The 27,966-nt window shown below is 37.9% G+C and overlaps 1 protein-coding gene across 1 annotated transcript in view; it reads left to right on the forward strand.

Annotated features, from left to right (window-relative positions):
• MYLK (myosin light chain kinase) overlaps positions 1-27,966 on the forward strand; it is a 194,398-nt gene that overhangs the window by 113,309 nt on the left and 53,123 nt on the right. The window contains exons 15-18 of the mRNA XM_070950178.1: positions 3,195-3,275; positions 3,639-4,690; positions 16,226-16,342; positions 20,395-20,466. Of these exons, the coding sequence (XP_070806279.1) occupies positions 3,195-3,275; positions 3,639-4,690; positions 16,226-16,342; positions 20,395-20,466 (1,322 nt within the window). The remainder of the gene's footprint in view (positions 1-3,194; positions 3,276-3,638; positions 4,691-16,225; positions 16,343-20,394; positions 20,467-27,966) is intronic.

Below are 27,966 nucleotides of genomic sequence, written 5' to 3' on the forward strand. Positions count from 1 at the left end.
GCTTCATCTCCCTCAGCTCCTCAGTGAACCAAGGAGCTAGGTGAGATCGGCGCCGGGTCAGAGGCTGCAAAAGCACGACCTGATCCAGAGCTCCAGCGGCCGCCCGATCCCAGGCGGCCACTAGGTCCCTAGTCGAGGCGTGTGCCAGAGCCTCAGGAAATGGCCCAAGCTCCATCTGGAATCTATCAGGTTCCATCAGGCGCCTGGGATGGAACAATCTTGCCGGCTCCGCCTCCCTGCGACGGGGTATAGCAGTTCGAAGGTCAAGGCGAAGGAGAGAGTGATCTGACCATGACAAGGGCTCGGTAACTATATCCCCTATCTCAAGATCACTCAACCACTGTCCAGAGACAAAAATCAGGTCCAGCATGTTTCCCCCTGTGTGGGTAGGGCCATGAATTAACTGGGTCAGGTCCATAGCTGTCATGGAAGCCATGAACTCCCGAGCCACCTCCGACGTCTCACCCACAGATGGCAGGTTGAAATCCCCCATGACCATAAGGTCTGGGGGTATCAACCGCCACCGCGGCAATAATGTCGAGGAGCTTGGGCAGGGCTGCTGCCACGTGGCAGGGAGCCAGGTATGTGATCAGCAAGCCCATCTGAACCCCATGACCCCACTTCACAAGGAGGGACTCACAGCCGGCCATCTGAGGAACAGTGGCCTCCCTCGGTCTCAGACCTTCTTTAATAATAACTGCTACTCCCCCGCCCCTGCCCTGTGACCTCGGCCGATGGAATGCAAGGAAACCTGGCGGGCACATTTCCACGAGGGGAACCCCCCCTCCTGGCCGAACCAGGTCTCCGTAATACCTGCCAGGTCCGCTCCCCCTCACCAATTAAGTCACAGATGAATGGGGCTTTATTTACTACGGACCTGGCATTGCACAGCATCAGCCGGAGGGCCGGACCCTGAGGGTCTGTGCAACCTGGGGAATGGGTAGAGCCTTGGGGGCTGGAGCGCACCACCGCTCGTAAACAGCGGGTGTGCACTCCCCTAACTCGATATGGCCCCCTGCTCCCACCATATCTACCCCTCCCACTCACGGTAGTGATGTTCAAAGCACTATCCGGACAAACTCTGATTCCCCCCTCGACCCCGGGATCCCCACCTCCCACGCCGTGCTTTCTTGCCAGGCCCGCCCCTCCCCTTAGTGGGCCCATGCCCACAACCCGCATTCCAATCAAACCCTCCCCCTCCCTAGAATCCCTTAAAAATGTAACTAAAAATTTGAGTAAAAGACCCCTCAACCCCCTAGTTTTCACATGCTAGATGCAGATGTTATCTCATCTGCCAAATATATAACAATGCATTGTGTTAATTAGACTTCCACTCAGGAATTTTGTTCTTACAAAGAGTCTTATCAAGCATTTATAATGTTACATTGCAATTATCTGTAGAGTTTGAATTTAGATCCTTTTAAAAATTACACTTTCAAAATATGAAATGTTTTAACTAACTTTAAAAAATCCTTTCAACCAAGATTAATCAGCTGCAAAACTGTATTCTCTGGCATGGTCTTAAAAATATAATTGCACATCTTTTTACTGATATCATTACATACTATTTAATGCACTTATGTATTCCCTTATTTGGGTAACAATTTTTATTTTGTTTAATCTACATGGCTGTTTTGGCCTGGGATACTTTAAACAAAAGGTTTCATATGCTACCTTTTTTATTTGATTAGCAAAATATTCAGATTGGGTGGGGGGATCACATTTTTTCCACCTCTGAATGGAACTTTGTTAAAAGTGTTCCACTATATTTGGTAGGCTTTACTCCAGGATAAGGGTGCCTGTTTTTGCAGCCTTCAGAGTAACTTTTAAATTTTACTATTCATAGTTATGTGTTCTCTTTATTGAAGTTAATATTCAAATAATCCATCCAAAATTGTTTAGCATACTAACATACATGCTTAGCTATGGACACCCTTTGAATGGTGTGGGAGTAGGAATCGATTTCCACAGGAAAAAATGCAGACTATAAGAACCAAGAGCACTACTTAGGTGACACTGAGGACACAGATAAACCTCCAAGTGCTTCAATGACCCTCTAAAAGGATGCAAATGACCAGCTGTCTGCAAGGAATATAAATCCTTCCATTCCCCACTATCCTGTCAGAGCTGAAGAAGCTTCTTGGATGAGAAGTGAAACGTCTTCAAAAGAAAAAACAAGAAAGTCCAGTTGCCTCCTGAAAAAGCATCTTTGGGACAACCATGACCTGGATGACTGAGAATCTCTACAGACTTTAAGCGTTGTGTTTTATTTTGACAAGATTGTTGAAGTACAGCAAGCCTGAAAGTAGAACAGGCATTTCTCTTAAACAATTTTAAAAAGCACTTTTTGATCTAGCTTTGGGATAGCAAAATCTTGAAAATCCATCTGATATAATGTCCACCTCTTCTTTGCAGTTGTCAGAGAAAGCCCTTTTTCATCAAATGGCAAGCTGTTTAGGATGTGGTAGCAATGTTTACACAATCTGAGTTATGTTCCCCCCCCTTTTTTTTTTTTACATCTCTTGGGGAGATGAACCATTTGAAGATGTATCTGCTATGAAGCGTAACACGGTCCTGGGGGCGGGTGGGAAGAGGGGAAAGTATTTTAATGACTTTAATGGGAGTCATTTTCTGCAGGCATCTCTGGCATTCCTCTGCAAAAGGAAGAATAAGGGCTCAGCACCATATATGGTGACACTTTTATTATTATTTTTTTAAATATAAACATGCACAGGCTGAAACAGTCCATGGGGGTTGATTATACTGTTTGATGGGTGAGGGAAAAGAAGGAGCAGGGAAAGGAGACCCTGCTTTTAATGTCTCGGTGCGAGGAAAGTTAAAAGCTTGGTCTTGTATAAACAAAGACTGGGACAAGCATGTAGATGTTGTAAAGCGACTTTTTTCCTTCCAAACCCCACTTCATCTACTTTTCTTCAAGTTACTTGTTTAGTGGTATATTCTCTTCTGATTTCCACCTATGGCTTTATTTTGAGGAGAAAAGTTTGCGGTGGGTAGGATGAGGAATAATGTTTCTTTCTAGCCGATGATGAAGTAGCTATCTACTACTGTGATGCTTGGCTGGGGAACAAAAAAAAATAATCATAGTGAAGGATTGATCTCTTCTGTGTACTATCTAACAGAAAGCAACCTTTTTTAAAATTTTTGCTGAGTCTCAGTTTGTTGTACTTTTTCAGAAACCCTGTTGGAGAATGCAACTGTCAGGTATCTTTGACGCTGGGAGAAAGTTCATTTTCCACAGAAGGAGTGCAAAAAAAGTGAGTACAGTTCCCAGGGACTTATGTGGGTGGGTTTTATTTTTTGCTCAGCTAATTCTCTTTCCTTGTAGACTTGGGTTGGCTGCTGTTCAATCTAATCCCCAAATGTGACCCAACAAGCTGTTTTTATCATACAGCTGACAATGTGGAGCACTTTTTAAAAAATTTAGTTCCCTTATATGGTTCCTGAAGTCATCATTGATGCAATAAACTATTCCTCTAATCAGCCTTCCCTTCTATAAACATATTTTGTCCTTTCTCTGAGGGGGTGATTCCTGAATTCATTAAACCAGCTCTTTGCTCCCCCTCTTTCTCTTTTCCCGCCCCTTCCTCTCTCCCTCTCAAACCCTTCTCTGCTTACAGTGGGAGGCAGAAAGTACGACAAGAGGTTGATTGTGGAGAGGATGCACTGACATTCAGAAACATCAGTGGCTCCTTCAGGAGGAATACTGGGGAAGGCCAGCAAGTTGAGGAAGAGCAGGAAATTGTCCGTGGAGTGCTTAAAAGACGAGTAGAAACCCGAGAGAGCACAGAGGAGAAGCTAAGGCAACAGGAGGCTGAGCAGATTGACTTCCGGGACATTTTGGCAAAGAAAGTTAACACCAAAAGTTTTTCTGAGGAGGAGTTGAAGGAAATCCCAGCCAAACAAATGGACTTCCGTGGTACCCTGCAACGGCAGGTCAAGCCGAAAACCTTTTCAGAAGAAGAAAGGAAGGTCCATGCTCCACAACAGGTAGACTTTCGTGGAGTATTGGCAAAAAAGGGCACTCCTAAACCTTCCTTACCAGACAAGGCAGCAGGTTCAAAGCCAAGCGCCCCAGATTTTAGATCTGTGCTTGCTGCGAAGAAAAAAACACCAACTGAGAACGGTGGCCCTGGGACTCAAGTCCAGAATGTGAATGCCAACTCTGAGGTGCAGAAATCTAGTGCCAGCAACAAAGTGCCAGACATCAGCATCACCTCTAAAAATCCTGTGACATCCAAGAAGTTGGACGCTGTCAATGCTACTTCTAAACTACCAAAGACCAGCACTGTTTCAGAGTCCCAGGATACCAGCTCTAGATATAAAACACAGAATGCTAGCACCAAGAATGAAAACCAAGTTACTAACTCCAGCTCTGAAAAGTCACATGTTAAATCAAGGGAGAAAGAGAATAAGAATGACAGTAATTGCAAAGGTGACTGCCTACCAGAAGCAGATGGACGGATAACTGAAAATAAAGGAAAAGATAACAAAATAGAGCCTGAGGGAATAGCACCATCCTTTACTGAAAAGCTTCAGGATACCAAAGTAGTAGAAGGTGAAAAACTGGTCTTGCAATGTCAGGTTTCCTCAGATCCACCTGCTACTATCATCTGGACTCTGGATGGCAAAGTCATCAAATCATCAAAGTTTATTGTTCTCTCCCGAGAAGGTAAATTGATGTAAACAGCAAAGCAACCCCACTGCATGCTGCTGGTTACAACCTACTTTGATTTCATTATGTTTAACTATAATATTTCACTCTAATTTTGTTTACTTCTGTCCCTTTAATTGATTCAAAATTTGCCAGTATTTCTTCTGCAAGCAGCAAAGAATAGTCTTTTTAAAATGTTTCCTTCAACTTCAGAAACATCAGGCACATTTTTATTACAACAGTATCTTTAAATTCAGGTTTATGTTTTATATAAACATAAACTTCAGATGAGGAACTCCTTCATAGCAATTGGATCCTTTCATTTTCAGTATCTAAATCCTGGCATAATTACCATTTTAAATTAAAATTTTGCCATTGTGCTGAAATTGAAACAGCAATAACTAATAGCTTTGGGATTTACATTGTTTAAACATGTTCTTCAGTCCAGAATTATCTGAGATAAAATATAGGAAAATTAATTCCCAATTTGCTCAAGTTAAATATTAATTCACACTGATATTATTTGATAGTTTAGCTTCTACTACTCTACAAGGATATTAGAATTCAATAATACCAATACTTAAACAACGAGCATATGCTAATTTCATCAAACCTAAAGATTAAATTATAAAAGTTATCCAACCACAGAAGTCAGAACATTCTTTGCCAAATATTAAACCAACCTTTACTTGATCTAATGGGAAACCTTATGATGTAAAATAATTCTAGTTGTATTTTTTTTTCTTGTCTTCTCTGTCTAACTTTTTTATTTAAGTATATCTTACTCTTTTTCTGGCCTTTACATAACATGATCAACTGAAAAAAAGTAGTGTAAAGGCTGTGTATATATCCGGGGGGGGGGGGCGGGGAGAGAAAGAGAAATGACTGTGTATTGCCTCAAAAGGCATTGGAGCACCCAGAAGAGATTTAATACCCTGAAATACTTGAAGTGATAAGCCATGAACTTACAGGATAATGACAGGATATTTTTTTTATAAGATTTATCTTAGTACTTTACTTGAATTCTGCAATCCATATTTAAAATTGTCACTCACTACTGATATTGTGAGCTTGTGGCAAATAAAGATATAAGGGATAAATTGTAATCATCACTTTGCTATTATTTTAACAAAAATCAAAAGTAAATACTTGCTTTTGAAGATAGCTTTTTCTTCCCAGGAGCCTGTTGCACTACATTTGTTGCTGAGTCGTAACACTTTTCTCATCCCTCAACATTAGGGATGCTGGGCTGGCTGCTGGGAATTATACTTCAATATCATTGAACAATCACAGATTCCCCGTATTAGCCACAGTTCCATCTTAATGATTAGGGTAATTTTTGGAAAAAATAAGATCAAGAGGGGATGGTTCCTTTATCCATGGGTCTCTGTCGTCCCAGTACCATCATAGTTAGCTGGTTACTCATCCTCCTGTGTACCACACTTAGTGACACTTAGTGACACTCATGGGCCCATCCATTCTGTACCAACAGCACAGTGAACAAGCACATAGGCAGAAACCTTGAAGAGGAGAAGAAATGGAGCCACAGACATATCAGAGGTGGGGCCTTTAGAGGGTATGAATCTTCAAGACAACTTAGACCACCATGTTGACTTCAACATTTCACGATTAAATAAGCCATGGGTTAGAGCAGGGTATGAATTAGATATGGGGTTTGATGTGAAGAAAGCAGTTATTGATACAACAGCAAACAATTTTCTCATTACTATACTTGTACCTGTTTCTGTAAGTTAACAGGAGGCAGAGGCAGAGATTCTATCTAAAGGGGCATATAGCAGTAAGTTAGTTCTCATCCATTTATCCATAGTTTGATGATAACAATCTCTAAAAATATCAATTCCCCATAAAGTTATTCGGGAGAATTGTGATGTTAATGGAGTTCTTAACTGTAGTCATATTTTATTTTATTTTTATTTTAATAAATCTGTGTATTCAGTTGACCTAGTTTTCACATAAATGTGAAATTTAGGATTTGCTACTTCAGACTGCAGTGTTGTGTATCATAGGATGGAATGCTGCTCTATAAAAACATTTTTCCTTGTAGATATTACAAATGAGCCTAATTACATTTCTGACATTGTCCTTGGCTCTCTTATTTTTGTGCTCCCAAAGTTGTCTTCAAGTCAATCTTGATTTCTAGCAATAGAAGAGGACTAGAATTCATAGTCTCCTGCTTTCTATCTTGGTGCCTTTAACAACTATTGGCCCACCCTTGGGTTATTCTGTCATATAAGTGAGACCAAAGATTTAGGGAGGACTAGGCCTTGGGCTTTCTTTAGGCAGCTCTGTACCTATACTGCTTCATTCACTGTGTGCACCAAATTACCAGGCTGTTGGCTATGATATTTCTAGGCTATTTTTCAAGGAATTTTTGAATATATTACAAAAACCGCTGCAGAGAAGGTGACAGAAATCATGGATCCCAGTGTCTTAAACTCCCAATCTTTCTAAAATTAAAATGCAGATACAGCAGAACTCAGAAGAGTCCAGTCAAACAGGGTGGAGTAAATTTTCTCCTGGTTTGCAACTGATTGCAGTGTTTGAAGGTTTCAATGATTGAAAGCCAATCTATTGCCTAGAATAGACAGTCAGTGAATTGCACCTGACGGCAGTGGGATTTGACATACTGCCATTCCTGAAAACTGATATGGAAATAAATAAATGTTAATGATTGCTATTTCTTCTGTGTTGTTGCGCCCTGCATTTCAGAGGCATTGTTTATGACATACATAAAAATATACTGTGAACAGATTTGTCTAACTTGAATTTCCATACTGGTTTACAACAGCTTGGTTTTAAAAATCCTGATTTGCTAGTCCTAAAAGCTTGACATTCTTTAAAAATAAATAAACACTTAAAATAGTGACTAAATTAATTTTCTATAACTAGATTTTTACATGTATCCTTTACCTGTTCTTACATATGTACTTTAAATAATCAATTAATTTTACAATTAACATTAATTTTAATTCCTATGAAGAACAGAGAATGTACCCAATGAAAGATATAATCTCAAACTCTTAAACTTTCAGCTGATCAATTACTATTAATAGCAATTTTAATTTTTTTCATTAAAACATTGTTTCCTAACATTATAAACTAAGAAAATTCTCCTGCTCAAATTTCTAAAGAATTTCTCTTCTGCTAATCTGATTTCAATAAAATATCAGTACATATCTCTAAAGAAAGAGATCCTGATTTATTTTTCTCTCTATATTATTATCATCACTATATTAATCCCTCAACTTAATAAATCCCTTAATGAAAGGGAACTTTTGAATATTTTGAATTTATAGTGTAGGGAGAGCAAATGGGATCCAGATCAATTATTTCTTGAATGCTAATTCAATTTAGAGCCATTCCTCTTGTTTTTAAGTATGCAGCGGTTGTCATAATTTTGTATATTTGATGCAGTCTATGTAATACCATTGTCTACTGTTTGAGCTATGTTATTCTTAGAAACCATAAATTTGCTTAGGTTGAATTGGGATTCACTTCATGCAATAGCTACACTAGAAAAAAGCAGTATAATATTTATTTGACCAAGCTAGGAAGTCATAATTCTTTCACTGGTTTTATCTATTTACTTACCATATGCATATGTGGATACTTAAAAGGCTATAACTGAGTTCGTTTTAATAACTATATTAATCCCTCAATTTATTTCCTCGTTCTCACTCTATTTTTTTTTCTTATCTCAAAGTTATTTATTTGGCTCTGCTACTCTAGTTTTTGCTCTTACAGATCAGAGTACAAAAACTATTAGTTTCTACTTAGATGACCTTTGTAGTTTAAATAAATACTGTGCCCAAAGCAAGAATATAATTCAGTAACTTTAAGACATTTAAGGAGCCTGAGTGGCGCAGCAGACTAATGCTACTGTTAAAAGGTAGTATTTAGCTTCCAGCTGCCTGCAATTACTGCGAGTTCAATTCTCACCAGGCTCAAGGTTGACTCAGCCTTTCATCCTTTCTAAGGTAGGTAAAATGAGGACCCGGTTGCGGGGGCAATAAGCTGACTTTGTATAAAATATACAAAAGTATGAAGGCTATTGCTTAATGCCTTGTAAGCCGCCCTGAGTCTCTGGAGAAGGGCGGCATATAAATAAATAAATAAAAAAAGACATCACTCATAGAATAAGGAATGCTGAGTAAATGCAGAGGGGTAAACACATAATTCTACAATTTTTACCCAATTCTTTAGCCAAAAACAAGGCAGCTTATAAAAATCAATAATCAGATAACCCTGTACTTAAGCTAATGATCTAAAAATATAAGGAAAATGGAATGAAATGGTGAGGGAGGAATGGATGGTAATTTCATGAACTACATATTGGTAGGAAATTTCTGATTCTGAGCATTGATCCAGCCAGCTCTCTACTGATTAACAGTGGCTCTCCAGGATAGGACTGCTTCCCAGTTCCTATACAGAGTTGTCAGAATTTGAATCTGGTACAGTAATGCAAATAAACCAAAATCCATTATTTCCATTCCACCACTTAAATTTGGTATAGGAGAAGAAAAAAAGTACAGGTAGTCCTGTGGTAGTCTAGTCTACAATTGGGACTAGAAATCCAATCGTAAGTCATTGCAGTCGCAAGTCAAGGCACCCACATAATCAGATTCATTTTTTTCAACATTTTTGCTGCAATTGTTAAGCGAATGGTCATTAAGCAAAAACATTTTTCAGAATGGGTGTTTTTGTTTTGTTTTGTTCAGCCGGAAATCAGCAAAAAAGAGCACAAGCCAGTTTCCAAGTGCCCAAAATGCGATCACATGACTGCAGGGGTGGGACAAAACATTTTATGATGGACAGAAGTGCTTTATGGGCTGTAAAGTACCTGCTTTGAGGCTATCGTAACTCCAAATATAAAACAACCAGTCATATGTTGAGGATTTCCTATAGACTCAAAGTTATATAACTATTCTTTCAATCTGTCTGTAGCAACGCTCAATAAACTTTTTTATTGAATGTTGACCTCAACTATTGAAAAGTCTGGTACAGTAGGGAGAGGATAGAATTAATGCTATTTGGAGCTAACTTACCTTAATGGAATTAATTTCTACAAAGCTCTTTTTGAGTTACCAATGTGTTATCCATAGCAGAAAGAGAATAATGAGAATTAAGCTTCAGGCCTACTGTTTGTTGTAACATTATCACACACTAGCTTTCATTTTTAATCTTATTGCTTTCCAGGGCTGTAATTAGTCCAATTTTACATACAGTTTGATTAGACAGTCCTATTGTTTAAAACTTTACTTTTACTTTACTTTACTTTTATTTGATTTGTATACCGCCCTACTCTCGAAGGACTCAGGGCGGTGAACAGCCAACAATAAAATACATACATACAAAATTTAAAAAGCAGAAATAAAATCGAATTAAATAGTTTGGCCCAGACAGATTAAAACCCCAATCAATTTAAAACAACTTTAAACTTTGAGTATTAAAAATATTAAAAATATTAAAATATTAAAATTGTTTAAAAAAGAGATTGGTAAACAAGATTGGTAAAACATCAGATAGTAATTTTCTTACTGTGCTTGTACTCTTAAGAGTAGGTATGGATAGATGATGTTAATACTAATTAATTAAAATTATCTGTAAATATAGTATCCTGTATGGTTATGTGATTCTACCATTGTGTTTGGCAGCCTTTCTATCTCACATAACAAACCTCTCTCTCATACACACACATAGAGTTCCCCTTCTATTTTCCAGCAGCAGAAAGCATGGTAGAAATGAGTTAAATTAACAAGTGTCTATGGAGATTCTCAGATCCAGGTCATGGTTGTCCCAAAGGTGCTTTTTTTTTTTAGTCCAGTTGCCTCTTGGAAGTGGGGGGAAAGGTACCTTAAAGTAACATGGTAGCTACACTAAAAGAAGATCTAAATAATTAAGTGGAGGAGCAGAACTAGATAGAGATGAAGACTAAGGAAGACATAACTGAGTAGGGAAGGAGAGGAAAAGGAGCAAGTTTAGATGTCACAAAATGAGTTAAATCTATCTAACAAATATTTCTTCTCAATGACTAATATTCAAAGAGATGCCTACTTTTCAGTACTGTAGCCATGACTACAGTTGTCTGCCCAGTTCTTCCATCAACTTATTCTATTCTTATCAGTCACGTTCATTATCATCAACCATGGTAGCCTTCTGAGAGACAATTGCAAGGGGTTAAAAACTGTGCTGTGTTGCAGAAGCTTCTAGTGTTTCCGGAGGGGGAAGATTAAACCCTTCGATACTTTGTTATGGGTCCTGCAATGCATGGCCCTTCTCCTCCTTCAGTTTAACATACACAAAGCCACTGAGAAAGGTCTTTGGATGAGATATCACCAACGTTGTTTCATATCCTAGCGGAGGTACAGTGAAAGTCTTGGTGCCTGAAAGCTGCTAAGGTCCAGATGGGGAAAATAGACTTTGGCTCAATCCAAGCAAGGTGGATTGCCTGTGGATTTGAAGCTAATGGATTCTGGTTATAGCCTCAGTTTTGTTCTGCATAGGGTTGTGCTCCCCTAGACAGAGTTGACTTGCGACCTCTTGGACTCATACTTCCTGTTGGAGGCTTTGTCCAAAAGCTTTTTTGCACAATTACATCGCCAGTTGCAGCTATTTATGTAACAGGAAATTTTGCCTGATAGTTACTCATGCTCATCTCTGGATTATTGCAATTTGTACAGCATGGAGATGATCTTGACGACCATTCAGAAACTGCAACTAGTCCAGTGTGCAAAAGTCATATTGTTATTGGTGTGCATTGACTGCCAGGTAGCTTCTGGGTTCAATTCAAGGATCTGACTATGTTCTTTACAGCCCTTAAGGCATGGGTACTTCTGAGGCTGCCTCCTCTAAGTGGAATGTTCTTGTCTAGTGAGATCTGCCATTTGAGGAATGCCATCCTCACTGTTGAGCTTTCTCAAAGGTCTCCCCAACTCATCTGGAATAATCTCCCTGCAATATTCAAATTGTCTCTTTATTAAGTTGTCAAATAACTGAAAAATACAGCTCTTCTGGAGGGCATTTGGGAAAAAAATACCTGAAGTGTAGGAAGTAGTTACAGGTATTAGTCATTTTTTGTTCCTAGTTATTATTACTATTTTTAAACTTACTCCTGTATTCAAGATTACATAAGACCCTCAGGCAGGGGTGAAATCCAGCAGGTTCTGACAGGTTCTGGAGAACCGGTGGCGGAAATTTTGAGCAGTTCAGAGAACTGGTAGCGGAAATTTTGAGTAGTTCGGAGAACCGGCAAATACCACCTTTGGCTGGCCCCAGAGTGGGGTGGGAATGGAGATTTTGCAGTATCCTTCCCCTGCCATGCCCACCAAGCCACGCCCACCAAGCCACATCTACAGAACTGGTAGTAAAAAATATTGGATTTCACCACTGTGCTCAGGGTTTTCAGACTGGAGTGACAAATAGAATAGAGAAGGTTAAAAAAATAAACGCTATTGTATTCCTTTGGTTTGGGCTTGTTAATTTAATTTTTAGTTGGGAGAATTTACATGTTGAGTAAATTACAGTATTTCTGGAATATAGGCTACAAAATATGAAGTAGCCCTATCCATTTCCCCTGTTTAGGGGAAGTTTTATGGAAATGCCATGGATTCTGCTTTGCCAATTAATTCAGAAGCCTAAAATGGATTGTAAAAGAGAGCTAATCTTCATCTATAAAAAAAAAGATATTCCATTAACTAAGTAAGATATTCAATTTATAGCAGGGCCCATACTACTTATCCACATTATTCGATCTAATTCCAATAATAATGCTAATTTCTTCAAGAAAAATTATAAGTCGAAGGTTCTGCTATCAATTTTCATATGCCAGTCTTTCCTTAACCAGATTTCTTCTATACATAATTGTTTTAGCAATCAGTAACTACAGAATGATTGCTGGGGGAAATGAATTAGAATTATATTTTCTATTCTGACATGATTATTCAACTTTTCTGAGAGTGTCTGCCCATTCTAGCAGATTGATAGGCTGGTAGGCATACCTCAGTCCCTTTCCTGAAATGCTCCCATTGAGAGGGACCTCAGAAGTGTGCCTTTTTGTGTGTGGCTGCCTCTACCATATGGAATATCCTCCCCCTGGTGAACTGGCAGGCCTTCCCCTCCTAATTTTCCAGAAGCTCATCAAGGCTTAGCTTTTTACCCAGGAAAAAGGCAGGGATACAGAGAGAGTGTTTTGGATTGGCTGTTGGGGCATCTCAAGGGAATGACTAAGGCTTTGGCTGTATATTATGGTTTTATTTGTGTATTATGATTTTTATAGTTTAGGATTTTTATTGCCATGAGCAACCCAAAGTTGTGTTTTAAGATGTGTTGTGTTAAAACAAAGTTGTGTTTTAAGCCTTACAAATCTTTTAAAGAAATAAAAATAAATTATTCATACCATTTGGTAAATTTAAAGATTATCTGAGAGATGTTTCTTATTCAAAAATGATCTGGGAATATTCCTGCATTGCCTTGCTTTTTTGAGGAGGGAAAATAATCCCGGTATCATTGGGGGGTTGCAGTAGTGGGTTGCCCCCGGTTCGCACCGGTTCTATAGAATCGGTAGTAAAACTGGTGGGAGGCTCCGCCCACCGACCCTGACGTCACTAAAACGCTTCTGCGCATGTGCAGAAGCTTCTTCTGCACATGCGCAGGCGAACTGGTAGTGGCGGTGGCACCACCCACCCGTCCAGATGTTATCAAAAGCACTCTGCGCATGCAGATTTGAAACTTACTACTGCCTAGTATGTATATGTTCCAGTACAATACTTGTATTTCCAAAACTGATAGCCTCTAACAGAGCCACACAAAAGTTCTATGAGTGAACTTCGTGTTCTGTATGTTTATATATTCTGTACACCCATTTTCTCTAAAACCATATACAAGAGATGGCCAGTAGCTTTAAAAATAGCATGTAGAATTTTGTTCTGCATTTCTGCATCAATTTTACCCTAGCACATACTGTAAAAGAGCAAATGAATCCTAATAGTAAGATTTTTTTTTACACATTTGGAAACTCAGAATTATTTTAGAAACACTGGATGTCACATGTAATGATGAATTGCTAATTCTCAGGATCTTGCTTGCATTGCCAGATGCTTTCTTAGTGGGAGTTAGGGTAGCTCTGGTTCCTGACCAGCTGGGACCATAATTTTCTAAATTCTTTGATGTTTCTAGCTTTACTGAACAGATGTTTCTGCCCTTCATCTGAATTTTCCTAATTTTAGAATTAGAAAAAAAAAAAGCATAAGAGTTTCTTTCAAGGTCCTCCCCATAATCTGTGAGTGAGTAGATCTGGGAATAGTCCTTGTGGAAAAAGAGATATCTCAACTGATTCCAATGTTATAGCAGAAATCAGTATGCAGAACAAGTATAAGCTACACCTTCTACAAAGATTATCAAATTATAATTTGGAGAATAGGGAACTGTCTCTCAGTGCATCAATAATGTGCAAAATGAGGTTGCTCATTTGCTGCTCTTTTTTCCTTAGTTTTATCATCTTACCCAGTCTTTTGTAACAAGTAGAACTCTGATGCTTTATCCACTGCAAACACCATCAAAAGCCAGGAAAGAAATGGCAGAAGGAACATTTGACTTTTAAAAACTTATCCATATTCAGGGTCGAGAGCTAGAACCTTACTTGTGAAAAATATTGTTCTTTATTAATTCATGGAACAGTATACCGTGGGGGCCTTAATGTATTAATGTGTTTTTGCAGAATACAAAATGGGTATTGTATTGTAAAACTGGTATATAACTGCATCAGATACTTGCCATAAGTAGGTGCTAAAATAAGGTACCATACTTCAACAGGAATGCATAATGTGAAAAGATATCTGAACTTAAATTCCCAACTTTGGTTATTGTATGCCTCAGCCTTAATTGTTTTTCAGATTTCAGCATCCCAATAATTTTTTTTTAGATTCCTTGAGGTACATAGCAGGAGTTATTACAGCTGGAAGAGGGAATATGTTTTGCTGACCAGGATAGAAAAGTAAAACACAAGATCTACCCTGTTTTGATGCTTTGCATATTTGTTTTGAGGACAACTGACTATCAAGCTGGCAAGAACTGGAAATCTTTTGCCAAGTTTGTACTATTTCAGTTAAACTAAACATCACCTTCAAATAAGTCCAAAACTCAAGAGTGTCTTAAAGAGTGTTTGAGCCTATAGCCTATGCTATAAAGTCTATGAAAGATTGGATCCTCCCCACAGCATTGGGAAACTTGTTCTGTTATAATTCTAGCTATAAATATTTTGACCATGTCGTGCCTAATGCACTGAAGTTGTTGCTTGAAAACATTGCAGTGCTCATTTCAGACATATAAATTTCATAACCCACTATTTGTTGGTTGACAGCTATATAAACAGATCAGGGAAGGGTAGATCAATTTTTGCAGCAATGCTGTTGTTCTCTCTCCTGGGATTTTATTTTGTAAGGTGCCAAGAAATTCAGAATTCCGGCCTAGAGTCACCAGACAGAATTTTCTCAGAACTATGAGAAAAGAATCTCATCTCTGGAGGTCAACAAAGGGCTTTTGTGGAGGAAATACCAAATGTTTCATTGAGAGACATATGGTCTCCCAGCCCAGGGAATGAAGCAATTGCCTAGGTCACAGACTTTTTGGAAAATGTTGCGTCCTTAGTAAACATAGCTAGCTTTGCTTTTTGTTTGTACATTTACTTGAAGTACTTTAAGGAAAACACTTGTGCATAATTAAAGCCTGGAACATCCGATATTTTTAATTCTAAAGTGAACATCCTCTGTCCTGATTTTTGAAGAGAGAGAGAAATTGGTATTTTGTAATGTAGTGAACAATCAGAATTGACTTGGTTCTATTAATTTCTAAACTAGATTGAGTGGTGATGGTGGATTTATTTTTTACCCAAGTGTTGACATAATAACATGTTATTCAAATGACTTTTTTCTAGAGTAGGGATGCAAAACATATGGTCCTTCAGATTTTCTTAACCTATAATTGCTAGCAACCCATGGAACATAGTTGATGTTGAGGGATGCTCCCACAAATCTGAAGGCTACTAGGTTTATGAACACTGGCGAAAACACAGTAGGATTTGTAAATTTTAATTTCCAAAATCAAAAGGAAGCAAAATCTATAGGAATAGTTTCATGGTCAACAGTCATGTTATTTGGAATTTCTGGGTGCTATAATTCCAACCAGAGCAAAGGATATTGTTTGAATTGTTTATATCTTTATGTGTTCTGGCTGAACATGTGTAGTTTTAAACCAAAGTCGTTTGACTTGAACTTGCACTGGAAAAGAAGAGATAAAGGCAGGCATTAAAGATTTTGATGTCTTCATCATAGAACCATCTTTAATTTCTGAAAATCTGTTTCCGTGCAATTTACGGTAGATACCACTGAATCAAAAGTAAGACCAACCTTTTGGCACACTCTTATGTTGGGAGCTATGGTTAGATTATGGTTTTGGTCTTATCAATACTTCGTTGAGTAGAGTTCATTTTAATTTAGATCATTACATGTCTATGACTTGTCTCTTGCTTTCCCTTAGGCTCATTGTGCTCCCTGACCATTGACAAGGCCTTTCCTGAGGATGACGGCCAGTACAAATGCATAGCTGAGAATACTGCAGGGAAATCAGAATGCATTTGCAGCGTCTTGGTGGAAGGTAAGTAAATTGACCCAAGACTCAGAACTGTTCTTAAGTGGTACTATTCCAATTCTGTTTATGTCAAAATTCCAATTCCTTTCTATGCGATTCCCATTCCTAAAACTATGCAAAAAGGGGAGGGCATTTCTTTTTAGTTTCTTCCTGGTCCTTCCATACTAATGGCTTTTAAATGGGACATTGAACCAGACCATCATGTGTCCATATTGTGCTTCAATTAAAAACTCTCCGTGCTGCCAAAATTTTGTCAAATATGAATTTGCTTTAAAACCCTGTCAGTATTATTAATACAATTATGGAATACAACTATCAAGACTGTTTCTGTACCAAAGAAACAGCTATATTTGGAGCAGTTTAACCAAATGATGAGCTACTGCACCAACGATAAGATTTAATAGTAACAAACTAATAGCACAGGTGAAGTGAAGAACAAACAAGTGAAATGTTTCTTGTTTTAGTGCTTTGTTGTTGAATTGGAACTGAGATAGAAATTTATCAACCAAGAAAATAATGAACAGAGCCTGTGCTTTTTTGTTGTTCTGGGCATGCCCGTTTCTTAGCTAGTTTTCATCCACCACTCTTAATGCAAAACCAGCTCAAGCTTAAATCAAAGAACATGTAACTTTTGTGGCAGCATAGATTATCCCTAAGACTTTTTATTTAGTCTGTATATTAATTTTATTTTATTTAAATCCTGCCTTTTGCCCTGTTTACTTAGAGCAATTTATATTATTGTGTTCTATAAAGTAGTTTGGAGATGACTTTGGAGAAGGAATTCATATAAACCTCAACTTAGCCCAAATAAGCAAAAGGAGGTGGGGGAGGAAAACATTTAAGATTGCCTTGCTTTGATTCCCTTTAGTGTAAGTGGGAAGAGAGAGAATCTATGTCAGTTTTCAAGTTTCTTTTATTATAACCTAAAACAATAAGAGTTTCAGTAGTTCATGTGATGTCTGTTTCCTGACCTGATCTAGCTCAAAATGCTAGAATTCATCCTCTCTTTTGGGGTTTGTTAGACTGAGTGTGTTTGGCAGTGGCTACTCTGTCAATTACAAAATTAATATTTGGACTCTTGATCCATCACAATATTGTTTGTATCAAATAGGACAATTTGGCCGGATTCAGATATCACGCTAAGTCATACACTGCTTATAAAGTAAAAGATATAACAAATTAACGTAAAACTAAGTAAATCCCAATATGAAATCCTGCTCCAAATTTGTTCTTAGCAATTCATTCTTTTCAAATCTGATTGTTCCATATAATCATCATCATAATTAATAGTCCCTCATAGGCATTTCATTAATTAGTTATCTAATTAGTTTTTAAACCCATTATCACATCCAATGGCACTAGACTCTGTAGATCCGTTACACATTTTAGATTTCCTCTTATCTGTTCTGAATTCATTGACAGTCAGTATCATTGGATGTTTTAGTTTTAGACTATTGAAAGAAGAAAAGCATTACACAAGTACAAGTGCTCCTCATTTAGCATCCACAGTTGGAACTAGCAACTTGGTCATTAAGTGAAGCAGTTGGTAAGTGAAATTGCGACTGCGTTGAAACCCTAGTTCAGCTTTCCTTTGCTTTACAGACCTGTGAAGGTTGTAAATGTGATGATTGGTCAAGTTACTCTTTCATCTTGGTCATACCTGCAAACTCTCATTATTCAAAGCAGTCGCTAAACGAGGACTATCTGTAGATTTTTTGCTCTTATAGTGGGATTTCATGTAGTTTTCCAGTTACAGGTTTCGGAAGTGCCTTGAGGGGTAAATGAGGGGAAATTGTTGTGTCAGCAGAAATCATTCTGTGTGTAGAACAATACAACTGTAGTTACCAAGGTCCTCTACCTGTACATTCCACAGACAATGCTGACTAATTTACAACAAATTGTGCAGACCACACTCAAGGCAGATATGAATTCCTGATTTTTTAAAAAAACAGTTGTTCCATTCATCACAATTGCTTTATTTCAGGTCCTGGCCTTCCTATCTTGTTCACTATTGGACAGGGAACAGCCATGTACTAAATTCCAAAGACATTGATAGAATGTCAGTTCTCAGTATCCTGTTATTAGTCAAAGATATATTGGTTGTCCCCATTGTTCCTTCTTTAGTGTTCCCAATTTATCTTTCTGTTCACATGTAACTCTTAAGCCATTTGAAGATAATTTAAAATCTTAGCAAACGGCATTAGATAAAAGCCTAGCTTTTGCAAGATACGTTGCAAGATTCTCAGTGTCTTTATAAGGTTATGTTGCATCATTAGAACAAATTAGCTCTTGCAGTTGTTTAATGCAAATTTATTTTGAACATTAGTCACCTTTACTCACAATGAAATTAGAACAGTACCATAGTACTCCACTCTTCAGTTTTCATTACTTTATTATTAGGTAGCCACTTACCATACAAAGAAGTAAAGATTCATATTTATAGGATACCGTTGCAGCCAGTATAATGAGGTGCCGCTAATAATGAGTTTTTTGCTATCCTATTAAATTCTGCCAAATCCAATCCTTCCATAATATTTGAAATAGAAATTTGAGAAGTTAACAGTAGCTCATATCCAGAATAATTATCATTTTTGTTTTAAATTTAGACTAAAAATATCAATATTTTGTTACTGATTTTGTTTGTAAAGTTGTATTGGAAATAAAGGCAGCTATTGTTTTGTAAAGAGGCACTAAATTTTAAAATTACATTGTATCTTTTTTCCCCATGATATTTCAAGTATCAGACATAGTGTTTCCAGCCAGCACTTACCAGAACTAGATCAGTTCATGTTCATCAAAATTACTGTAGCATGTGCCCTTGTTAGTAACTTGCTTGACCAGACCTATATATTAGATTAGTCATTTCCATCCAGTAGAATATTGTGTTGTGTTCTTTGTTTTGTTTTGCTTTGTTTTGTTTTAAATGCTTGAAATTGATTTTTATTTGCCACAGGTAAGCACACCAGTGACTATTTAGAGCAATCAAAGATGTAAGATTACTTCAAAAGACGGAAGACATTATTTTGCTTGAATGTATCTTCTAATAGGGACACGATGGCTCAGTGGCTAAGATGCTGAGCTTGTCGATCGAAAGGTTGGCAGTTCAGCGGTTCAAATCCCTAGTGCTGTGTAACGGGGTGAGCTCCTGTTACTTGTCCCAGCTTCTGCCAATTTAACAGTTTGAAAGCACATAAAAAATGCAAGTAGAAAAATAGGGACCACCTTTGGTGGGAAGGTAACAGCGTTCCGTGCGCCTTTGGCATTTAGTCATGCCGGCCACATGACCATGGAGACATCTTCGGACAGCACTGGTTTTTCGGCTTTGAAACGGAGATGAACACTGCTCCCTAGAGTCAGGAATGACTAGCACATATGTGCGAGGGGAACCTTTACCTTCACCTTTTATCTTCTAATAGTATATGTACAAGCTCTGTTGGTTTCACTATTGGTTCTGGTTAACTAAGTTTTTACAATGATACAGAGATACAAACATCTTTTTTTGAGTAGAACATATGCAATGTGAGTGATCTTCATGCAAATAGTCTTGCTTTTCCTAAAGTCTTTAGCATAAAACCCTGATATCGGCTTATGTGGCTCTACTCCAAAACTGAAACTTGATAAGTTCTTTCAGCATTAGCTCAATAGACTTTATTTTTCCTAACTCCTTCATTTTAAGTCCTCTTCAGCAGATTCCTATGTTTTCATAGCAAACAACCTTCCACATGGGACATAACTCAAATAACCTGCATGCATGCTTTGAGTACAGTAATAAGATGGATGTTTAAAATTTAGAGATTTAAAGAGTTCTAATCGTAACATTTCCTGGGGAGCAAAGAAAACTATTTTCATTCTGTTCTTCAAAATGTAGCCTGTCCAAATCCTCTTTGTTTAAATATCACAACACCCAACAAGCTCCATTTGCTTTCTAGCCCAATCAGAATCAAATGAAATACAAATCAGAGTTCTTTTTCCATTTCAGTTATTGCTCTTTAACTCAAAATGGTGATTTGATTCTTAATTATTCTAACCTCCCTCCACAACCTGTTTTCCAATTTTAGAGTCTTTAAAGTCAATGGAAAAGAAGACCAAAAAGCCAAAGACTTCACTGGGTTCTGTGCATGGAACAGAAAGTATGTATCTTTGCTTTTTCTTCATTTTTTTCCTGAAATTATATAGGTACTTTGAAGTTGTTTTCTGTAACTATGATTTAAATGGTCTCTTCCAGATATATTGAAACTAAATCTTTAAAAGAATCCTGACTGGGGATTTGAGGAGTTCCCAAATTAGTTGAGATGGTCAATCCAAAAAGTCTGATTATAGTAACACACACACACACACACACACACACACACACACACACACACAAATTGGCTGGCACTGCTGCATGGATCTCAAAGCCTTATATTTCTCCCGTGTGGTTGTTCAACTGTAACCCCAACAGCTGAACAACAAATGTCAAAGTAATCATTTTCACCATGTAAATAGGTGGTTTGAGAGAATCTCACAGAATACTTTGTACCTACTTAAATTGCCTGAGTATCAACTTCTCTGTATTGAACCTGGAAACCTGATAAAAATACTTGAGGTATTCAGATATAGCTCAGATACTGTGATGAATGAATCCCATCCCTTTATTTTGTCAGAAAGCCTTTTCTTCCATTACGTCTCCCCATTCTGTCAAACATCGAGAGATAAACCATAGGTGTAATCAATCCAACAGGTCCTTTCCATTTAAAGAATGACACCTTCCAATTATAGCAAATAACTTTCACAGGTTCCCCTTGCAGCCTCATAATCACCTCTAAACCTACATCTACATTTAATCTTAATTTTACCATAATCCTAATCCTGGACAACCGTTTGAGAATTTGAGCTTCTCTTCTTTTTTGAGGAGGGTGTAAGTGATATCATGACATTGTACCAGTGTGCAAGGAGATTCCTTTAAAGAAGCAGAGAGGATTACTAATGTTTATTTTGTTGTTGCTGTTGCTGTTGTTATATAAATCCAATCCGAAGGTCATATGTTCAGCCTTCCATCCTTCCAAGGTTGGTAAAATGAGGACCCAGATTGTTGGGGGCAATATGCTGACTCTGTAAACCGCTTAGAGTGGGCTGTAAAGCACTGTGAAGCGTTATAAAAGTCTAAGTGCTATTGCGCTCTCTCTCTCTCTCTCTCTCTCTCTCTCTCTCTCTCTCTCTCTCTCTCTCTCTCTCTCTCTCTCTCTCTCTCTCTCTCTCTCTCTCTCTATATATATATATATATATATATATATATATATATATAATTCAAAGTAACAGATTAATAGTAAATCATGCTCCTGTAATTTGATAGTTTATGGCTGAATTTTAGCAGTTTGAACCTTGTGTGCTCAGAAGTCAAGGGGATGTTGGGGGCTGTATGATGAAGAAACATGTGATATATTACCTGAAAATTTTTTTAGATGCTTAAGGAATTGTAACTGCAAGGAAAAAAAATCAATGAAAATTGGTTATCTTCTGCTGATAGAATTATTGTGCATGTAGCACTAATTCTTGGATAGCCTTGCTTTTCTGAACAACTTTGGTGCCTGTTAGTTTCTTGTGACTTTCAATGAAGACATTGACTAGCTGTGATTGTTATGATGCAAACAAGCTTTGGCATACATATGTTTTGGAGGACAATCCAATGTGATTATGAACCATTGCACATAAATTTTCCGCTGTAATATAACCAGGGGTACACAAATTAACTTCTGTGATGTCTTTTTTCTCTTTCCAATTTGCAATTATGTTACAGGCTGGTTATTTTTCTCCCTTATGAAAATGTAAATGCTTGCTTGGGTTTTGTGAGTTGGCTGAGGAAAACAAAACTTCTGATTTACTGAATAAGTATCTAGCTTTATTCCGAAATTAATATTGAGAAAAGACTGCATGGAGAGGAATTTAGTGCTGGCATAAAATTGTTAATCAGGAGTTTCACAGGTATTGTGATCCCTATAGTCCTCATACCATCTCAGACAAATGATTGTCCAATCTTTCCTTGAAAACCTCCAGCAATGGAACACCCACAACTCTGGGAGGCAAGCTATTTCATTGATTAATTATTTTCACAGTCAGGAAATTCCTTCTTATTTCTGGGCTAGAGCTCCGTCTACAAAGTCCAGGACAAAACCTTGTTTAACCCCCACTGCATACTTCTCTCCACATACATAGAGTTCCATTGAGGACCACACGCTGAGTGTGGTCAGTCAGCCAACTACAAATCCATCTGGAAGCGGTACCATCTATCCCGCATTATTTTATCTTACCAAGCAGGCTCTGGTCTGCTTTATCAAATGTCTTACTGAAATCTAATAAGTATATTACATCCACAGCATTTCCTTGGTCCAATAAGTTAATCACTTTATTAAAAAAGACAATAAGTTTGGTTTGGCGTGACCTGTTCTTAATAAATCCATGCTGGCTTCTAGGAATAACCTTGTATTTCTAGGTGCTCATAAATCCGCTCCTTGACTATCTTTTCCAGATGCAAAAGGCAGATGCAAGAAAGGAATTAAGCAATTCTGCCTTCTTCCTGCTGCCCATCTCCTTCTTGCCATTGTTTCTCACTAGTGGACTAACCATTTACTTGTAGTTAGTGTCCTATATTGTCCTTATAACAAGTTTTGTGTTGGAAGGAGAAAGAAAAACATTTTTTTTCACACCAGAGCAACTAAAGATAAAATCTGTCTGTAGAAGGTTAGGGAGAGACAGGATTGACATCATGATGACTTGTCCTTTAAAAATGTTTATTGTATCTTTGGGCCATAGTAAGCAGAATGAGCTCATAGTCATGAGTGTCATATATACAACATGCTAGTTGCTGACTTTTAGGTTACTATTCCAAATAAATGCAGATATGTTATACAGAGAATATAAGATACAGCCATTAATTTAGTACTTTGATCAAATTTTCAGATAGTTTTGATTAAAGTTCATTTAAATTTGAATTATTTGATTAGAGAAGGTGCAATGACTACTATTATAAAAGCCTGGAAACTCTTTGTGGATTTTGTTTCTGAAAATGAACAAAAATGAACTGGTGATCTGTGGATTTACTGATTAAAAAGGGCTGTGTGTACTCACATTAGGTGTTATTAAATGTTTTTCTTCAGTTTGATATGAATGAAGATTTTTATGCTGACAATAATGTTTATGCTATCTTGCTAATAATATTCTTCAAGATACATCTTCTGGAGTTTGTATAAACATAAAACCTCATTTTCTAGCCCACTTTCCCAATAAAATTTTTAATGCATTTCAGTTAGTTATATGAAATATTCCTTGGAATGTTTAGGCAAAATCATTGCAAGTTCACTCACAGATAATATTCAGTAGTGGTGCTAAGTCCAAATTTAATTTGTTGTTCTTGCTGCTTTCAAAATAAATGTCTTCAAGTTCATCCTTGAAATTATTATTTTCATTATAAAATCCTGGACGTTATAAGGAATTAGCAAAAATGAAAGGACTGATTCTGTCTCCAAATACTTTAGGGAAAGTTTCTCTTTCATGTTTTCTGGAAAAATCATCATGTTGTCTTTATTGATTTATGTTCCCCCTTTTCCAATGATTCTCCTGAAAAAGAGCATTGCAATATGTCTATGGAGATTCTCAGTCATCCAGGTCATGGTTATCCCAAAGATGCTCTTTTTCAAGAGGCAACTGGACTTTCTGGGGTTTTTTTGAAGATGTTTCGCTTCTTACCCAAAAATTTCTTCAGCTCTGACTGGAATCCTTCCATTCCCCCACCATCCACCATCTTCAAAGAAAAACCAGAAAAATCCAGTTGCCTCTTGAAAAAAGCATCTTTGTGAGTATTGCAATAGCTTCAAAAGTATGGACAGGACAACAAGGTTTAGAATTTAGAATGAAAATTAGTGTGGAAAGAAAATGCAACTTTTAATAGCGATACTTGATTATTTTTGACCATTTCTGTTTGAAAATCAGTTCTGTTCCATTCAAGGATTTTCCTGCTACCCTTAACTTTTGCAAATTATTTACAAAGGTCAGTTTTTTTAATATAAAACATGTTGTTTTCAAACATGTGCCAGCCCCTTATTTAATTCTTTATTAATTTTGTGTATGTGTGTTTCCTGAACAAATTATCTTAAACTCAGTGTTAAAATTGCTAATATAAAGCCTTTTTTTGGGGGGGGGACTTCTAAGGGACCCTAGAAAACATTAGAGATGTTACCCAACTTGGTGATTCCAGGCAACCCCCACCCCACCGTTCCTCAGAACAACTGCTGCTATGACTTTTAACTCATGGAAAGCAGCAGGACTCCCTTTATTACTGATATAGCTCACAAATCCACCAAGATAGCTAAAAAAACATTTATTTGTGGAACATACTAACCAAAGCAATCATTTGATACCTTAAAAAAGTTTTATCCAATAATGGAATATAGCCTGAATAATTCTCTTTTTAGCAACATTGTTGGTCAGGAATCTTATTTTCTGTTATCCCCTAACTCTGCTTATTAACTGCCTCACGTCTCATTACTTTGCTGCCCTTTACTTTGTCTATTTATTTTTCTATTATAATTCCCATCATCTTTTGCTAAAATAGCATTCCATAAATCCACAAATACTACATTCCAGAGAATTTAGCATGTCCCTTCTGTGCTCAGTGAAAAATTCAGCTGCTTCAGAGTTTATGGTGCGGTTCTCTGTCTGTCTTTCTTCCAGCATTTTCTTTTAAATTGTTTTTGTGGTATCTGAATCCTTGAGGAAATAGGTCCTCATGCCTGCTACTGCATAAAATCTGTTTTGATTTTTAGGCCAAACAAATGTGTTCCTTGATTATTCTACTTTTCCGGAGAACGAGGTTAATAAATATCATTCCTGATACAGTATGTTGACTTCACTTCATCAGAAAAGAAGAAGGTGGAACCCTGCGCAGTGTCTGAATTTCCAAATTAGAGTTACCTCTAAGAAAATTATATTATGGCATAGCATTCTATTCAAAATATCAAATAGAACAATATCAGGTTTTTGAGGACAGCCAAACTCACTGCTTGGCATAACACTAATTGACCTTACATTTAGAAATAAACCTGTCCCCATTCAAATGCTTGTGTGTTTGTTTTTGAATGTACTCATTCCCCAGAATTTAATAATCTCCAATTTATGAAGAAGGGAGGTTATGGGAGGTTTTGTGCCCAAGCTAAATCCTAGCATTTGGACTAGAATATTACAGCAATAGTTTAATAGGTTATTATCAAAATAAATATGACCAGTGTTTTGTATCTTTTTTTCTCTCCAGAGTGGATATAGATATAGAGCACTTTTTAGTAGGGAAAGGGGGAAATTATTTATCTATTATTGTATTATAAATGTTTTATATTTTATAAAAAATATTTGCTATGTTAGATAGTAGATTATCTATGTTAGATAGTATTACCAACAAGGCATCAAGTGTTTAAATTAAGAGCACCCGGAGGCTCCAACTGGTCCAGAATGCGGCCACGCGGGTGGTTATGGGAGCGTCATGGCGCTTCCATGTAACACCTCTCCTGCGCAAGCTGCACTGGCTCCCAGTGGTCCTCCGGGTGCGATTCAAGGTATTGGTTACCACCTTTAGAGCGCTCCATGGCTTAGGACCCGGGTATTTACAAGACCGCCTGCTGCTACCAATAGCCTCCCACCGGCCAACTCGCTCCCACAGAGAGGGGCTCCTCCGGGTGCCATCGGCCAAGCAATGTCGGCTGGCGACCCCCAGGGGGAGAGCCTTCTCTGTGGGGGCTCCTGCCCTCTGGAACAAATTGCCCCCCGAGATGCGGATGATTCCCGACTTGCGCACCTTCCGCCAGGCCCTCAAGACGCTTTTATTTCAACAAGCCGGGCTGGCCTAATTTTTAAATTTTAATTGTTAATTCTTTTTTAAACATTTAAATTGGGTTGTTTATTTTAATTATATGGGCCTAACTATTTAATATTTTTAATCTATATCAGCCGAGGGCTCAGGGGAGGGGTGGGGGGGGTAGCGGCAATTATTAGAGAAAGTTTTTGTCCGAGGGAGGCCACTGTTCCTCAGATAGCCGGATGTGAGTCCCTTCTTGTGAAGTGGGGTCGTGGGGTGCAGATGGGTTTGCTGACTACGTACCTGGCTCCCTGCCACATGGCAGCAACCCTGCCTGAGCTACTCGACGTGATAGCCGGGGTGGTGGTTGATACCCCCAGACTTCAACCTGCCATCCATCGGTGAGACGTCAGAGGTGGCTTGGGAGTTCATGGCTTCCATGACGGCCATGGACCTGACCCAATTAGTGCAAGGCCCCACTCACACAGGGGGACACACTCTGGACTTGATTTTCATCTCTGGTCAGTGGCTGAATGATCTTGGTAGAGGGGACCTAGACATTAAACCCTTGTCATGGACAGATCATTCGCTCCTTCACTTAGACTTTCAAGTTGCTTCCCCCCGCCACAGGGAGATGGAACCGACTAGATGGTTCCGTCCCAGGCGCCTGATGGATTCCGAAAGGTTCCTTCTGCCACAACAGCCTCCCACCGAGGCTCCCACTCCCACTCCCACAGAGAGGGACTCCTCAGGGTGCCGTTGGCCAAGTTATGCCGGCTGGCGACACCCAGAAGGAGAGCCTTCTCTGTTGGAGCCCCTGCCCTTTGGAATGAATTGCCCCCGGATATTCGTAACATGTCTGATCTCCGGGTCTTTCGCTGTGCCCTCAAGACCCTACTGTTCCGACAGGCGGGGCTGTCTAATTGAATGATTTTAAATTGGGTTTTAACTTTGGGTTTTAAAATTCGGCCAAAACTATTTAATGATTTTAATTAATTTTAACTATGATATTGTATATTTATGTTTTAATTTTGACTGTACACCGCCCCGAGTCCTTCGGGAGGAGGGCGGTATATAAATAAAATTATTATTATTATTATTATTATTATTATTATTATTATTATTATTATTATTATTATTATTATCATCTGTTTTTTAAATTTTATATTTGTGGGTTTTATGTTGGCTGTACACCGCCCTGTGTCCCTTTGGGAGAAGGGCGGTATATTATATAAATAAATAAATAAATAAATAATAAATAAATAAATAAATTTTTCGTTTCTTTTGTCTTGAGGAAAAAAGTGACATTGGTACAATTCCAAAACCTAGAAAGTGCTATTAAAATTGCTACGAAAGATAGGTAAACACAAACACACACACACTGAGGAACGTTTGACTTCAACACTATCCCCAGCCTGGAAAGATTAATTCCAATTATAATGTAATAATTTCATGGATTGGAGATAAATCACCTTCCTTTTTTTACATTCCGGAAGATGTATACTTATGGCTTTTCCTTATAGCTAGGCACTTTCTTCAGGCTAGTGTTGTGCAACTGTGAAATCCAGTTGTTATGTGTAGAGCAATGGGGAGAATGTTCTAGTTGAACAAACCATTCCTTCTTGGCACCCAGTTAAAGCTTCTGCGAGGTATGCTATTGAGATTCAGCCAGATTATTATGCTTTATAGTTTATGCCATCCGGACACAAGCTGTGATTTAGTTAATACTGGCAAAGAGCAGAATTTTCCATGAAGGTTTTATTTACAGTTTATTTCTGCATTGCTATCTGGGAGCTGGCAGAAGGAAAGT

The sequence above is a fragment of the Pituophis catenifer genome, unplaced genomic scaffold (assembly GCF_029215685.1).
Source record: "Pituophis catenifer annectens isolate HBS135680 unplaced genomic scaffold, rPitCat1.0.hap2 SCAF_1, whole genome shotgun sequence".
Lineage (NCBI taxonomy): Eukaryota > Metazoa > Chordata > Lepidosauria > Squamata > Colubridae > Pituophis > Pituophis catenifer.